The sequence below is a fragment of the Miniopterus natalensis genome, chromosome 17 (assembly GCF_054644295.1).
Source record: "Miniopterus natalensis isolate mMinNat1 chromosome 17, mMinNat1.hap1, whole genome shotgun sequence".
In the NCBI taxonomy this organism is placed as follows: Eukaryota; Metazoa; Chordata; class Mammalia; order Chiroptera; family Miniopteridae; genus Miniopterus; species Miniopterus natalensis.
The window spans coordinates 10,732,965-10,749,820 of record NC_142097.1 but is presented as its reverse complement, the minus strand read 5'-3'; the positions used below and the strand labels follow the sequence as shown (position 1 = coordinate 10,749,820).

Genomic DNA, 16,856 nt, shown 5'->3' with positions numbered 1-16,856 from the left:
GTGTATGAATCTCAAGAAAGTCAATCTTTGCCTCTTTCACTTTACAAACACTATAAAAAAGACAGTGATGCCTGAGAATTAATTCTGAAAATCCTTTGTTTATGGTGCAAAAGTAGCAACAGGCCTATAACTATTTACAAAACATCTGAAGAGCCAGTTTGGTTTTGGAAAGCCAGGAGGCAGAGCAGAGGAAAGGAGAGGAGACTATGAGAGACAAGTTGTTTTACATAATAAAGCAGGAATACTGACTCTCCTCAAGTATGCCATTGCTGGGGACAGGATGGAGGAGGGGAGGGGCGAGACAGCCTGGGAATCAGTCAAGGGAAGAGAAAGTACCATATTTCCACAACAAGGAAGCTGTGGGCTGGCCGTGGGGTGCTGGGGCTCAGCTACAGGGAAATTTCTGGTGGCAGGAATGACTGCAAAAGATGTTAAGATTATAGATGGTAATTTCAACCCTTACAAATGACCCTGTCTTTATTTAAAATTTTGATATTTTGTTCTTCATGGTTATTACCTTGATTACTGGGGTTTGGGGGGGGCCCTTCAATGTTGCACCTGAGGCTAAGTGCCTCGCTCGCCTCACCCTGGTTATTACCCAGGTTGGTGCCTTTTCAAACGTCCCGTGTGAGTCTGTTAGGTGGAGCAGCTCTGGGTCAGTGAGAGCTTTTAAACCTGGCTGAGCACAGGGTGGAGCAAGGTCCTCTACAGTGGGCAAGACATAAAAATTATCTAAAATCAGTGTGAGTAAGAAATTTGCATAATGAAGGATTACATGGTAAACCTCAGAAAGAGATGGAAACAGAGGGTGGGATGGTTGGGGGTGTTGGCAGGGACCCCGCAGAAGGAATGGGATATCTCTATCCCCCGGACCCTCTGAGGGACCTCACAACTCACTCGCCCTTGATCCTTACTTCTCAGAAACGGAGCGGGAAGTCCAAGATGCTGTGGGTCTGTCGTGCTTGCTGGTGAGGCCTGAAATGAGAGGCCCCACATTGGATGCTGGGTCCCTGAGGAAAACAGGTTCCAGTGGGGGGGGGGGGGGACCAGGGTTAACCTCTCAACCTCTTTATGGAAACAATGAGAAGAGCCAGCGTCAGAACCAGTTAATCCAAGTCATCTAGAGGTTCCAATCTCATGGCAAGAGGGTTTAGGAGGCTTATCTTGACACCACGTTTGCTTAAAACACAACTTGATAACAGATAAGAATGGAGCCTGGCGCCCATGCCTGCTCCGCCACTGAAGCTGGCAGGCTAAGGACAAGGGAGGGGCTCATGTCACCCTCTGCCCGACAGAGCCCCTGGATCCCTGTTCCACTCCCTGTTTTGGATGAACCCAACCTTTCATTTTCTTGTGTCAGCAACCAAGCAGCGAGCCCTGCTAGGGAAATCGCCCTGAGCCATGTTTCTCTACCTTTTTTCCATTACTGCCCCTTACAACGTGTTTTTCCTAGTCGCTCTCTGCCCTGGCTCCATGCGCTTGAACACGTTGGCATGTCTGTTTACGTGCAGGGCCCTGGGAGGGCCACGAGCACTTGCTGTCGCCCCACTTTGAGAGTGGACACCCTGAGGCCAGTTCCTTCACACACTTTCCAGGTTCTGTCTCCTTCCCAGGGTCTTCTCATCACTTGCCCTCCTTCCCCTGCCCCTCAGCCTCTCCCTCTCGCTGGCCCTGCTGGCCACCCGCCTCCAGCTATGGCCCTTTCTCGGTTCCCTTCCTGGCCTTATTTCTTAAATATATTTTTTTATTGACTGTAGAGAGAGGAAGGGACGGAAAGAGAGACAGAAACATCGATGAGAGAGAAACATCGATCGGTTTGCCTCCTGCATGTCGCCAATTGAGCATTAGGCCCAAAACCCTCATGTGAGGGCATGAGCCCTCACAGGGCATCAAACCACGACCTCCTGGTTCATGCGCTGACATTCAACCACTGAGCAACACCGGCAGGGCCTGCCCTTATTTCTTGAAAGGCCGGCCGCACTCCCATCTGCATTCTGCCTGCATCTCTCTACTGTTCTCCATAATTTCACAAATGAACTGTCTCCCACACACGTGCCCTTTCTCCCAGCAATCCCAGGGGAAAGAACTTTTAGCAGCACTTGCTAGGAGAGAGCAAAACGAATGCTGGTTGTTCACCACAACTGTTTCTGGCAAGCTGGAGGTGTCAAGTAACCATGGACATCGAGTAACACCGTCTTTAGTGGACCTAAGACCCCATCTGGTAAAGAACAGGACTTGTTTCAACCATGTACAAACCTGTGTGGTCAATCCAGCCTCTCCACGGAATAAGCTTAGAACTTTAATTAACATGAACATAATGAACACCCCCTTTGAAAATCCTTGACTTGTCCTGATCGGTTTGGCTAAGTGGTTAGAGCATCGGCCCTTGGACTGAAGGGTCTGGGGTTCGATTCCAGCCAAGGGCTCCTACCTCAGTTGCAGGCTGGATCCCTGGCCCCGGTCAGGGTGTGTGCAGGGTTAGGGTGGGGGGAACCAACCTCTCTGTCTCTCTCACATCGATGTTTCTCTCTCTCTCTCCCTTCCAACCCTCTCTGAAAAGCAATGAAAAAAACGTCCTCAGGGGAGGATTAGAAACAAATCCTTGGCTTATCCCTCCCCCTGACAACTCAGTCAGTCTGCTGCGGGCTGTGTCCCTCTGTCTGACAAGTAAGGACAGTCAGCTGTGTCGATTGTTCCTCTTTCATTTGCTTGTTTTATTTTGTTCCTGGGTTTTTGGTATTTTTAATTCTGGTAGTCTTTTATCCTTTGCACCCTTTTCTTGGACTCTCACCCAGAGAAGTAAAGCCATCAAGCACATAAGGATATAAGTGCAAACATGCCCTTTGTAGCGCTCATCATGTCGTAAAAGTGGAAACCACTGAATGCTCATCAGCAGAGGAGTGGCTCAGTGCACCGTGGAGCACCGTGCAGCTGCGGAAAACAACGGGCCAGATGTGTACCTACTGAGCTGCAGAGGGTCCGGGAGATCGACCTCTAGGTGAGACAAGCAAGCTTCTGGAAAGTGTATACAGTGCAGCTCAGGTTTTGTTTAAACAACCAAAACCATCAACTCCTAGAACTGTATCCATGATTCAAGATGATTCTATGAACCCATAGAAACTTGAGAAGACTCTTTGGCCTTGACCTGGGCACACCAGCTAGGTTTGGGGCAGCAAAGGTGAGGAAACAGGGCGCCGGGCAGCAAATGGACAGGACTCTGCCCGCTTTTGTTCCTTCTGAATGGACACAGCTCCTGGAAGAAAACACTCTCTGACTCTTCCCTGAGCCTGATGGTCGCCTCTCCAGCACCCTTTTGAGGTCCCACAAAGGCTGTCCCTTCCCCACCACAGCTGCCCCATGTCCCAACCCCCACTCCAATACTCCCTTGGGATCCAGAGTTGGTAAATGAGGAGGGGGGTGGTGTAAATCTGCATAAAGAGACTGAGACTTGAATTATTTTTTACATTGTTCCATATTAATCAAGTCCCTCTGAGAGACTGAGAAGGTTCTAATAGAGATCCACCAGCAGGAAAGACCCTAAGAGTACCAAGAAGGAACCCACTGGAAGGAGGGTGGCCTGGTTAAATGACCAGGCTCAACAGCAAGGCCTAAGGTTTGAGGCTGAGGCTGGAGAGGGCCCTAGCACAGCCCCTTAGCGCTACAGTCAGGCTTAGGGACGTCGCCCAAGCCTGTGTGAACTAAGAGTTGGGAAGTTCAAGTGTTTGTCACTCATGTGGCCTATGCAGGGATTCCTGCAGCACTAGAAAATGACCCATTAGATTGTGAATGATAATGTTTCCCTGGTTACACCTTTGAACAAGGACAGGAGCAAGGAACAGCAGTCAGAGAGGGTAGAGCTGGACTTCCTGCAAACAGGGATAGGTGGATCCTCAAATTAGTAATCGGAAAAACAGGTCATACAATTTCTACCCTGCAATTAGATCCTATATTTACATAGCTTAAAGTTTCGTACTTTATAATACCATGTTTGTATGCCCAATTTGTCCTCAAAGAACAAATACAAATTCATGGAGCCCCATGCCAAATGGGGGCTCCAAACACAGAGCAAGGACAATGGACTTGCCCTCTAGGTGGATGGCATGTGGAGCCACCTTGGCATAGGAGAAAGGAGGGGAGAAAATGATTCTTGTGTTTAGAAAAACACTTTAGCAGTCTTCTTTGTCTATGAAATGTAAGGTCCATCCCCTCACCCATGCCCTCTGGGGAATAACAGTGAGAGAAACCTTGATCAAGAAGCTAAATTGTTCTGCAAAAAGAAGTAATGAGAAGGTGGGAGTCCGTTACTGGCACAGAAACCAGGGCCCTGGGAGTTGAGAGGAGAGTTTAGCTTGGGCACGCACGTGTGGCAAACGTGGGTTTCCCTCCTGCAAGAGGCCCAGGCAAAAGCAAGCCCTTGGCCCATCCTGTGGCGTGCATAAGGAACAAACGGTAAGTGCAGGGACAAATAAAACATTTAAAGAAGGGGCTTGATTCTCCCTATTGAAAATAGATTTCTCCCCACTCTCCCTTTTCTTAGAGCATTCACTTTAGAAAACTGGTAGTTGGAAGTTCTTTCTGTCTCTTTAACATGTTTGTAGCTCTTTTTAGAAGCTAAATAAGCTTCTTACCAGCTTTGTGACCCAGGAACATCTTTCCCAAGGGCCTGGGAGCCATCTCTTTGAAATCAAGGAAGACAGCAGCCCTATCTCCCAGTTTCTGTGAGAGGGTGGGAGACCAACTGAGATGGGCTCCTTGCTCAAAGTTGCAAAAATACACCTTGTGGTAAAGATATAAAAACTTTGTTTTCCCTGTGATTAAGCCCATTAATAACACAGATGGCCCGGCCGGGCATGGCTCAGCGGTTGAGCGTTGACCTAGGATCCAGGCGATCCGGGTTCGATTCCCAGTCAGGGCACTTGCCCGGGTTGTGGGCTGCAGCCGATCAATGACTCTCTCATCATTGATGTTTCTATACCTCTCTCTCCATCTCCTTTCCTCTCTCTGAAGTCAATAAAGATACATTTAAAAAATAATAATAATAACACAGACGTTCACCAATTACCACGTAAGGTTAGAATGAACTATGCATGACAAACAGTGCCATCAAGCCCCTTACTTGAGAACCAGTTAGGGTTTACCTTGAGAACGTGTGTGTAATGGGTTGTATCTGCTTGGCTACATAAAAGGGTGAGGTTTCTCTGTCTTTACAGTCTCTTAGTGCATTGCCTGTGACGCACATCACACTGGTTAATGCTTCTTCAGTAAAAATTCCGATCTCTCTCTTTCCTACCTGCATGGAGTGGAGTGGTTTTTCTGGGTGGAGAAATTTTGTTTTGAATTATTTGCCCCCAATATAATGCATGTGCCCAAAAAGGAAAAAGAGAAAAAGAAGGGAGAGGAAGGGGCTGGGGGAGTAAGACCCCTCGTGGGAGGCTGGGGCCTGTGGAGGGACATGGGGAAAAGAGAATGTGGTGGGGAAAGGCAGAGGCATTTGTGGAAGTGATGCTGACATTCAGCTGGGAATTGTTTCCACTCTGTGAATAATAGAGTAATAGCAGCTCATACATACAGGGACTCTGTGCCAGGCACTGTTCTCAGTGATTTAAACATTAGCTCAGGTAGCTCATGCAGTAGCTCAGGCTACTGTTCTTAGGTGCTCACCCCCACCCCCCACTGCCCTGAGCCCTCAGAGTCCACTAGAGAGGGGAGAAAGGAATCACCGCAGAGAAGCAGGCTGATGTAGGGACTGATTCTGGAGGTAGGGAGGAAGCAAACTCTCTCTTCTAGGCCAAAGGGACCCCTATTGGGTGGACGTGGAAAGGCCAGGTTCAGTTACCGCATAGGGCAGGAATGTGGGCCATTCTGTTTGGCTCTTACAGTTTTTTGTAATATCCAAAACTGGAGGAAATTGGGGGCCAGCCTGTGGCAGACAGCGGCCCTGAGCACAGAGGACACAGGCAAGATAAGAAGGGGAAGGGCACCCAGGAAGGATCAGACACTGGGGTGAGGTCTGGAGGCTGGAAGGCAGGGCTAGAGTCCCATCTACCCTCACCAGTAACCAATATGGAAATCTTTTCGAAATTATATATATGTGTGTGTGTGTGTGTGTTTGTGTGTGTGTGTGTGTGTGTGTGTGTTTATTGATTTCAGAGAGTGGGAGAGAGAGAGGGAAACACCAATGATGAGAGTCACTGATCAGCTGCCTCCTGCACGCCCCCTACTGGAGATCGAGGCCGCAACCCGGGCATGTGTCCTGACCGCAATCCAACCGCAACGTCCTGGATCATAGGTCGATGCTCATCCTCTGACCCACGCCAGCTGGGCGCCAAGTCATTTTTGAGGGTTTGGCTCAGGAAAGCAGATTTATGTTGCCCTGGCTGAGCGCCGGTTGGGCCTCGTCTGGGGCGGAGACCTGGGAACCCTGAAAGTTGTGAGGAGGGCGGGGACCCAGCCACCTCTTAAAGGCCCGAACTGGCCCTGAGGTGCCGAACTCACGCCGGCGGCCCTGGGGAGCCGAGAGTCGCAGGCCCGGCTCCCGCTCGCCTCGGCGCCCACCTGCCGCCATGGGCCGCTACCGCGTCCGGGTGGCCACCGGCGCCTGGCTCTTCTCGGGGTCGCTGAACCGCGTGCAGCTGTGGCTGGTCGGGGAGCGCGGGGAGGCGGAGCTGGAGCTGCGGCTGCGGCCGGCGCGGGGCCAGGTCAGGGGGTGCGGCGGGGACCCCGATGCCCGGCGGCCGGGCCGGGCGGGGAGGCGGGGCGCGGAGCAGCGCGCACGGGGCGGCGGGGCCTCCAGGAGCCGGGCGCCAGGCTCAGCGGGAGAGGGACGGAGCCCGGCCAGGGAGGGGCTCATCCCTCCCTCCCCGAGCGTGGTCCTTGCAGCCTCCGCTCGGTTCCCGAGTGACCCGGGGCGGTGGCATTATGGAACCTGGGTTCAGGGGGACGGCCCCCCGAGGGCGCGGGCGCGGGGAGAGCGCAGCCAGCGGACGGGGCAGGTGACGAGGCTCCGGGTTCAACCCAAGACCCTGGGGCCTCGCCCCGCGTCCCTCGTCCTCTCGGTGCGATGGGGCGTCGGAGACCCGCCCGCAGGTGTTGGCAGGAGGCGGCGCCCTCCTTGGAGGCCTCGTCACCTGACTCCACAAAGGACCCCGCACCCCCAGCAGACGTCCCCTCCTGGGTCCCCGCTACTGAGTGTCACGGGGTCCTGGTCCCCACAGGTGGAGGAGTTTGAGCACGATGTCCCCGAGGACCTGGGGCCACTGCAGTTCGTGAAGTTGCGCAAACACCACTCCCTGGTGGACGACGCGTGGTTCTGCGACCGCATCACGGTGCAGGGCCCAGGCGCGGGCGAGGAGGCCGCCTTCCCCTGCTACCGCTGGGTGCAGGGCGAGGGCGTGATGAGCCTGCCCGAGGGCACAGGTGACAGGCTGCCTCGGGGACCTGGGTGCAGGGCTGGGGCGCCTGGGGGCTGGGGGAGGCAGGGGATAGCACTGAGGAGGGCCCGAGGGGCTTGAGAAAGGGCGAGCTCAGCAGGTCCAGAGTGGACAAGACGGGAACTGGGGGAAATTATACAAAGGATTAAGAAGCCTGGAAGGGGGCTGGAGAGGGAACTAAGTGATGTGCAGATCCCCCCTCCCAAGGAGGCGACACAGGTCATGGGCGTGCAGCAATGCTGGGAAACAGAAGAGCCAAAGCCAAGTGGAAAGGAGATCTCTCTGTGACTGGGAGCAAGTTAGGGCAGGGACAGGTAAGGCTAGGACATGAAATGGGGGGTGACCCCTGACAGGAGTCAGGTAAGGGAAGCAATAAATGACATGAGGTGGAGCTGGCTTGGCTGTGAAACATGGAAGCAACTGTGGGGCGGGGAGCACACTGTCGTGCCCATGAAGGAGGACAGCTAACGTGGCATCTGTCACCTTAGAAATAAGTAGGAGAGACGTTGAGGGAAGTGACAGGTAAGGAGGGAAAGGTGAACTCTGTCTTTGAGGCACAAGCAAGGAGGGCAGGACAAAGTCAGGTTACCAGCTGTAGGTATGTGGCGCTGAGGATCGCTGAGAGGAAGCTGGAAAAGGTAGCAAGTGGGGCCGTTCCTCAGCTCAGAACACAGGGAACATCTTGTCCCGGGGACCCGGTGATGGTGTAGGTTGCGGAGGTCAGAGAGGGAAGTGTCCCTGACTTGAAATATGTCATTTTGGAGAACAGGTTATGGTGTGGACAGAGGAGGACTTGGACAGTGGAAATTAACTAAGTAATATGGGATAATGTAGGATATGTGTGGACATTTCAGCTGATTAAGAATGAAATTTATAGATAATGAAGAACTGGGACAGATAGATAAATGTGAGTTAAGGGTTATGATAGGGTGTCAAAAATGGATTTTTCTCTCAGGACAAATATGAGATCTGAGATTGGTGAAATCAAGAAAGGGGAGTGTATGAAGATGAATGAATAGAGAATTAAGCAGGAGAGACAGAGAAAAAGGCAAAAGAGTATGATGCCATACAATTAAGAAACAGGAGATTGTGCTCCCCAGTGTTTGCAATATATCCTAATAATCCGGAAACACCTTTCAGAAAGAATATATGCATCTCTATTATCGTAGCAGCATTATTTATAATAGTCAAGATCTGGAAATAGCCCAAGTGCTAATCAGCAGATGAGTGGATTAAAAAGGTGTGGTACATTTATACCATGCAATACTATACAGCTGTAAAAAAGAAGGATTTTTTTGCCCTTTGGGACAGCATTGATTGACCTGAACAATATTATGCTGAGTGAAGTAAGCCAGTCAGAGAAAGTCAAGTATCACAGGATCTCACTTATAAGTGGGATCTAACCAACACAATAAACTGATGAACAACATACACGCAGAGGCATGAACGCATGGAACAGCTGGACAGACCCTGGTGCCGAGGGGGCAAGCAGAGATTAAGCAAAGAACTTATATACATGCACGCTTAATCAATGGATGCAGACAATAATGTAGTAAAGGCCTGGGGTGGGGCAGGGGCTGGGAGGAGGTGGGTAGAGGGAGGGGGTTACGGGGACATCTGTATTACTGTCAACAATAAAATTAAAAAGAAAGAAACAGGAGATTGGAAGAAGCCAGGGCATAGCATGGCACTGGAGAAAGCATTGATGTCAAATGCCTTAATGTCTCCCTAGCTCGCCTGCCGGGAAGCAATACCTTGGATGTGTTCCAGAAGCATCGAAAAAAGGAACTGGAGGAAAGACAGCAAATCTACTGGTGACCACCCTCCCAGTTCACATCCCCTCCCTGACAACTTCATCCATCACTGACTTCTACCCCCTACTTCCTACCCATCACTGTCTTCTACCCCCTTCCATAACCTTAATTCCTGTCTCCTAGCTGGGCCACCTGGAAGGAAGGGCTCCCCCTGACATTAGCTGCAGGTAGTGTGGATGATCTACCTCCAAATATGAGATTCCATGAGAAGAAGAGGCTGGACTATGAATGGACAGTGAATGCAGGGTGAGGAAATGGTCAGAGTGGGTTGGGGCTGGTGCACCCAGAAACAGGTAGGATTTGGTAAATTGATGGTTGTTATGTCCTTGACACCTGTTCTAGGATGATGGAGACTGCCCTGAAATATGTTTCCACCCTCCTGAGGTCATGGGACAGCCTGGAAGATTTTGATCAGATCTTCTGGGGACAAAAGACTGTCCTGGCTGGTCAGTGGTTTCCCCAGGTCTCCATAACACCTTGATGGTCCTTTTAATGAGCTATCTGTCACACTCCACAGTCCCCAAAACTACTTGCCAAAAGAGGACTTATACGTGGGGATCTCACAGAGGCCTCATGAATGAAAATCTGTGGGCTGGGTATGGAGGAGTCATGTGACTAAATCCCTGGGGTAGCCTGGAGGAGAGGGACATGGGGTTGTGGTGAACACCCTCCTCCTCCCCTCCTCCCTGACCCTCAGGGAAGGTTCAGCAGCGCTGGCAGGATGATGAGCTCTTTGGCTACCAGTTCCTCAATGGCGCCAACCCCATGCTGCTGAGACGCTCCACCTCTCTGCCCTCCCGGCTGGTGCTGCCCTCGGGGATGGAGGAGCTTGGGGCCCAGTTGGAGAAAGAACTCCAGGTACGCCCTCCAGCCCTCTATTGTCTTCACTTTGTCTTTGGGGGGAGGTGAAGTGCTGAAGGGAAGGAATCAAAGGTGTCAGGGAAGGGAGGCTGTGGTAACCAACTGTTCCTGGGTGCAAGTCCTCTGCTGGAAAAACCTACAGATGATAAAGTATGTAGAGAACAGCATGAAGGCTGGATACAGCCAATAATGTAGACCTTCAGGAATGCTGGGGAAGGAGCTTGGACAACCAGAAAAGGGGAGACTGGCATACCTGTGACAGAGAATCAACTGGCGTGTCTAATCCTAAAACTACCTCTGCCACAGACAAGCCCCATGTCTCTAGGGAAGACTCCTTTCATGGGGTCCTAACCTTCTCTGTAAAGTGAGAGGACTTGAACTTGATGCTCTGGTGCTTCCTTTAGTTCTGCCCCTGGGACTCTGGGAGGGATGTAGGATAATGGCAAGAAATGAGACTGAATGTCTTTCCATTTCTTCCCCTTTGCCCTGTCCCTCTAACCATGGATACATCCCTTCTTTCCCCAGAAGGGTTCCCTGTTTGAGGCTGACTTCATCCTGCTGGATGGAATTCCAGCCAATGTGATCCAAGGAGAGCAGCAGTACCTGGCTGCCCCCCTCGTCATGCTGAGGATGGAGCCCAGTGGGAAGCTGCTGCCCATGGTCATCCAGGTGAGCTAACCTGGGCACCCCCCTCCCAACACTGCTCTGTGTTCAACCCCAACCTCTGCCCAGGGACAAGGACAGCTGGCTCCTGTCCCCCACCCCTGCCTCACTCAGTGAGACCTGTCCTTGTCTCCAGCCTCTCCTTTCTACCTCACAGCCTGCTCACTGCTCACCCGAAATTACCTTTTGAGAGTCATAATGGTCTCTGTTGGTTCCCACCCTCAGGCTACTCAATGTCTTTCTGACCTTTGAATCTGTGGAATATCCCTTCTTTCTCAGACATCTTTTCTCCCTTAGTTTTAATCTGTTTTTATCAATCCAATGATGAGAACCATCAGTTATCTCAAATTTCAAATTTCTCTTTCCTACCCTACCATCCTAACTCACACCCTGGTCAGGTTTCTCGAAGTCACACTGCGCTCTTCCCCCTGCTAGTGAGAGGATGAGTGGAAGGGGCCTCATTCCTCCTAGTAGATTATGACCCCCTGGGAGGCAATAATCTAGTCAGCAGCGTTTCCCACACAATGCTAAGCATAGTGTCTAAGATTTGATGAGGTCAGTGAATGTTTAATTCCTCTTTATTGCAGATCCAGCCTCCCAACCCCAGCTCCCCCACCCCACCACTGTTCCTGCCCTCAGATCCTCCACTTGCCTGGCTCCTGGCAAAGACCTGGGTCCGAAGTTCAGATTTCCATCTGCATGCGCTCCAGTATCACATTCTGAACACTCATCTGCTGGCTGAGGTCATTGCTGTGGCCACCATGCGGTGCCTCCCAGGACTGCACCCTGTCTTCAAGGTACATCCCCTACCCTCCAAGTCCCACCTCACTCACATTCCAGAGAAAGGAAACAACACAACGACTCTCTAGGATTTTAAAAGCCTAAGCCATCTGTTTGGGAACATGTTAACAAAGCTTCTTCCAGTTGAACGTGTGTCCGTTATTGTAATAAAAAAATTTTATAGCAGTTTGTAAATGGAGAAGAGGAGATGATTGTGTCAGGACCCTAAACCTTTTAGCTTTATTCCTAATGTTCAAAGCATCTTTATTTTGAGATAATCATAGATTCTCATGCAGTTTTAAAAATAGTACAGAGAGACCCCATCCATTGTATTAAGTCAAGTCACTTAGCATACCTTCAGCACTTATGTAAGGGCAGCTCTGACATTCTCCAGCAGAGTCCGGCGTCCAGTAGGAGTATAATTTGATGAACAAAAGTATTGCTCTCCTTTCAGGGAGTTAGCATGGAACTGGCAAGACAAATGGTACACACCAAAAATAACCAGAGAATAGGATCTGGAAATAAGAGTTTGAAATCAAGAGAGAAAGCAATAAACACCATATCTTTGATGGAGAATGTTCCACCACAACTTAGGAATCATTAAGTAGAAGATCAAAGAAATAAAAGAGCAGCCCAAGAGGTGATTTAACCTGCCCAATGAAAGGTGCATGACATGGTAGTGAGATAAATGGAAGGAAAATGCAAAGACTTTGTGAGGAGAGGAAATAGCAGTTGCAGCATGCCTGGGTGCAAGACTGGAGAGAGCGCTCAGAGGCCTGAGCTGCTGCAACAACTAGGAGTCCATCAGTAGATACCATTGTACTGATCCAGAAATACTGTAATTTTATAAAACAGTGAGCCTAGAACTGATTGCTAGCCAGAAGGCAGCAAAAATAGACTTGTGCTTGCTTAAAAGTGTTTTTGAAATCTTGATGACCCTTCACACATAGCAGCAGGAGAAAAAAATGATAGAGGCTTATGAACCAGAGCAATTGTCAGAAACAATACAGTCAGAAGAAGCCAATTTGAGGTCAAAGATGGGATGTTCAGTTTTAGGTCCATAGAGTTTGAAGTGGTAGCAAGATACATGAGTATATAATAGGGAGAACAACTGAATTGTGTTTCTTTGAGGAGTCTCCACCCTTATCTCCAAACCTGTCCACTGCTAGCAGTGACCCCTTTGGATTCTGGGGTAACATAGACGAGGTAGACACTAACGGAATTCCTTGCTCTTGGATTTGATTGACTTCCTGAGGCCTTTGCATCACCACCATCGGTGTGTCTTAGTGGTTAAACCCACCTTTACACTTCAAAATCCCCCTTCCTCAGCCCCTCTACACCTGTCTTCCCTCACCATAACAACTCAGGACAAAGACAAAATTGTCTAATACAAAAGGACCTGCACCCGAGGATTAGATGGCCTTTTTTTTATGGTCAAGGGAAAGCAGGAGAAGTTAACAGTGCTTAATTGGTGGTGGGAAGAGATTTGACAAAGCCCATTTGCTGATAAAGAAAATGGATCAATATGGTTCCTTTAATTCTAAAACTACCCTACCCCCAATCCAAAATTGTTAAAATGCGAGATTAAAACAACTAGAGTTTGGAGGAACAGCTTTGAAAATTAATAGGAAGGCTAGTTTAAACTACAAAGATATTTATGATAGAAAATTTATTTAAAAATATCAAAAGTTAAAGGGCTGATTTTCAAAGGACACCTGTCCTCAAGGTGGAAATAATAAAGGTAATGATAACGGCCACTATTCAAGGACGTCTGTGTGCTGGGCAGTGTACTGAGCACTCAGGCACTGTACACATAAGCATCACCACAGCGCCCGTGATGGGAATAGGGTCATCCCCTATAAACAGATAAACAGAAGGACACTTAGAGGGCTTATTATCTTGGACAAGTATCAAAGTAAGAGGCAAAGTGTAGATTAAAATCCTGGTCAGTCAGACTCCAAAACTCAAGTCACAGGGCAAAAGGAGAACCTGAGACTAAGAGCAGAGAAGCAGAAAGAAACCACCCTGCAAATGCACTAGCAGGGAGGAAAGCATCAGGAGGAAAGTCACCATGCTGAGTGCCACTCCCTAAATAAGAAGGACCCAAGCATGTCCTCTATAAACCACCCCCTCTAACCTGCTCTACCCAGCTCCTGATCCCACACATCCGCTACACCTTGGAGGTCAACACAAGGGCTCGGACCCAAGTCATCTCAGATGGAGGTATATTTGATAAGGTAAGGCGGTAATGGAGTGTGGGGCCACCTAACCATCCAACTCTGCATGGCCTCCTGTCACTTTCAAGATTCCAGGCCACCTTGTATGAATTTCCTGACCCTTGAAACCAGGAGACCTGTTTTTTTATCCCAATGTCATTAAATCTGAAGAGCCCACATCTGACCCCTTCATATAGTATACCATGTTCTCCAGCTCTGTTTCTCCCCTCAAGACCTGTCATTTCCATTGGCACAGGCATGGGGCACAGGTGGAGGGGGCCATGTGCAGTTGACCCGTCGGGCCATGGCTCAGCTGACCTACCGCTCCCTCTGTGCTCCTGACGATCTGGCTGACCGCGGCCTGCTGGGAATCCCAAGTGCCCTCTATGCCCATGATGCTCTACGGCTCTGGGACATCATTGCCCGGTGGGTGAGAGTGGGAGCTGAGAAATGGAGGGGCATTGGGGACAGTGAGAATGGGGCTTTGGGCTGAGGTCAGCATTGGGCCAAAGGAACATGAAACAGAAGGTCCAGACAGGAGGAGCAGAGGACTCAATCCTGGGAGAGAGAAGGAAGAGCATGGGGACAGTGGGTGGGGTCTAAAGATGGGGAGACTGAAATAGTGTCAGCAGGCAGAGTTGGGTGGGTGGGTAAAACCATGGGACCTGGTGGAATCAGGGATTTTGTTACAAAGAGTGACTATCAACCATGTGTATGGAATTCTTGAAACTAATGATCCACATTTTCTTCCTTTCGAAACTAGTATTTTGAAAGAACTAGGGGATGTCACAAAAGGCAAGTCTTGTAAGATATGTCCCCATATACAGTGAGGGTCAGTGGGACAGAGGCCACAGAAAAGGAGCAGTGGTCAGAGGCTACAGCCTTCTACTCTCAAGGTGCTCAGCTTCCCTTCTCCTCTGGGCAGGTACGTGGAAGGGATCGTCCACCTTTTCTACCACGGGGATGACATCGTGAGAGGGGACCCTGAGCTGCAGGCCTGGTGTCAGGATATCACTGTGGTGGGGCTGTGCCAGGCCCAGGACCGAGGTGAGATCTCTCCCCAGAGAACAGAGCTCCTCAGACATTCTGCTCAGAGCCCCTTGTCAGCCATGTCCTTCTGGAGCATGACCACAACACCACATCACCCCCTGTCCCTCCACACAGAGGCATCTAGATCCCATTGCACCTCCTAAGACTCGGGACAATTCTAGAAACTCAAGGAGTGTCCTACTCAGAGAACCCCACGCCTTTTCACAGATGCCTCTAACCTGCCATGGGGCCCAATAACACCAGAACCACAGGCAGTGAGGAATGTGCCCAGGCCCTGAAGGGCTCTCTCTAGGGTTGTCTATTTTCTTACCTAAGGATATGTGAAGAGCTTGTTCCCACCACAGCCCATGGCAGCCCACCCTAGTGTCCCTCCCTTTTCCTCCTTCCTGCTCCTGTCCACACAAAGGATCCAGGCATCCTGCACACCTGCCACAGTGCAAGGTCATTTCTAGACGTGGCCTCAATACTGTGTATATTTTGACTTAAACCCAAACTCAGCACCATGATCCTTGAGACTAAGTTTCTTCGACGAAAGTGCCCCCCTCACCAGTGAACTACCTTCAGGTCCCCAACCGCTTTTTTTATGCATAATGAAGAAACAGCCTTTCTTGGGCTCTTCCTAGATGCACAGTCCTCTCTCTACTACACATAGGCCGGCCGGACTGTTTCGAATCAGCCTTTAGCTCCTTCCCCCTTCACGCTTCACACCAATACCTTGAATCCACCCACTCCCTCCGTGGGATACCTATAGGCAGGAGCTGTGAGCTGTTTCTTATAACCAGGCCCTGGGGGTACACACATCACTAAGCCACACCCCACTGTGGAGAGGAGTCTTACCTCCGAGTATTGGGGCTGTCCCTTCCCCATCCACCCAACAGCACCTCGTCAGCCCTTCCAGGACCAAAATTACTGTAATCCTTCTTAGTTCTGTCCATCAGGCTTGCTTATATTCTTATCACTAACTCAGTGTGTGTAATCTTACTTAGTTATTCTGTTTATGATCGTTCTTTCCTACCACAGCCTGTTTTGCCCACCAGCACATTCCCAATGCCTATAAAGTATCTGGTACATAGTAGCTCAATACTTTTTGAGTAAATGAAGAATGAACAGTCATTAATTCTAATATATGGACATGCCAAGAATCAGCATTTATTTCCTTATCTCCTTTGGGACTCTAGTTTCTAAACTTTGTTTTTCTCTCTCTAGGTTTCCCTGTCTCCTTCCATTCGCGGGCCCAGCTGTGTCATTTCCTTACCATGTGCATCTTCAGGTGCTCTGCCCAGCATGCAGCTGTCAACATGGGCCAGGTATGGACACCTGAAAGCCTGGGTCTCTGAGAGAAAGCATCTGGGCGAGGGGATACCTGAGGGAGAGTTGGGGTCTAGGGTCCTGAATCAGAGTTTCTGAGTGACTCCAGATTCTTCCTCCCCCAGTACGACTGGTTTGCCTGGGTCCCTAATGGGCCATGCTCAATGCGGATGCCCCCACCCACCACCAAAGAAGATGTCACAATGGCCACAGTGATGGGCTCACTACCTAACGTCTGGCAGTCCTGTATTCAAATGGCCACCACATGGCTCCTGAGCCGGCCCCAGCCTGACATGGTGAGTGGGGACCTCTCAAACCCTGAGGGAATGAAGACTGACAAGGAGACTTTAGGGTGAGGGACTGGAGTTTGGGTCCCTGTTTCTCAGAACTAGAAGATGATTATCCTTTCCTTCTGCTTCAGGTACCCCTCGGGCATCACAAAGAAGAGTATTTCTCAGGTCCTGAGCCCAAGGCTGTTTTAAGACACTTTCAGACAGATCTGGAGAACCTGGAAAGGGAAATTGTGGCCCGGAATGAGCAGCTAGAGCTTCCCTATGAATACCTGAAGCCCAGCCTCATAGAGAGCAGTGTCACTATCTGAGCCCAAATTGTTCACCCTTCAAATACTCTAGGCCACCACCGTGGTTAACATTTTCCCCTGATATTTACTTTTTCCATGGTCTGAGTTGCTATGATTCTATTTTCTCCTCTTGAGTTCCCTACCTAAATATCTC

The 16,856-nt window shown here is 50.0% G+C and overlaps 1 protein-coding gene across 1 annotated transcript; it reads left to right on the top strand.

The window, feature by feature from the left end:
- Positions 1-6,563: 6,563 nt before the first annotated feature.
- LOC148091204 (polyunsaturated fatty acid lipoxygenase ALOX12-like) lies at positions 6,564-16,478 on the top strand. Its single transcript, XM_087826475.1, has 13 exons — positions 6,564-6,698; positions 7,215-7,416; positions 9,163-9,244; positions 9,368-9,490; positions 9,587-9,690; positions 9,942-10,102; positions 10,631-10,774; positions 11,356-11,565; positions 13,699-13,785; positions 14,021-14,190; positions 14,690-14,811; positions 16,021-16,121; positions 16,248-16,478. The coding sequence occupies exons 1-13, from the start codon at positions 6,564-6,566 to the stop codon at positions 16,476-16,478; spliced, it is 1,872 nt and encodes a 623-aa protein (XP_087682601.1).
- Positions 16,479-16,856: the final 378 nt, after the last annotated feature.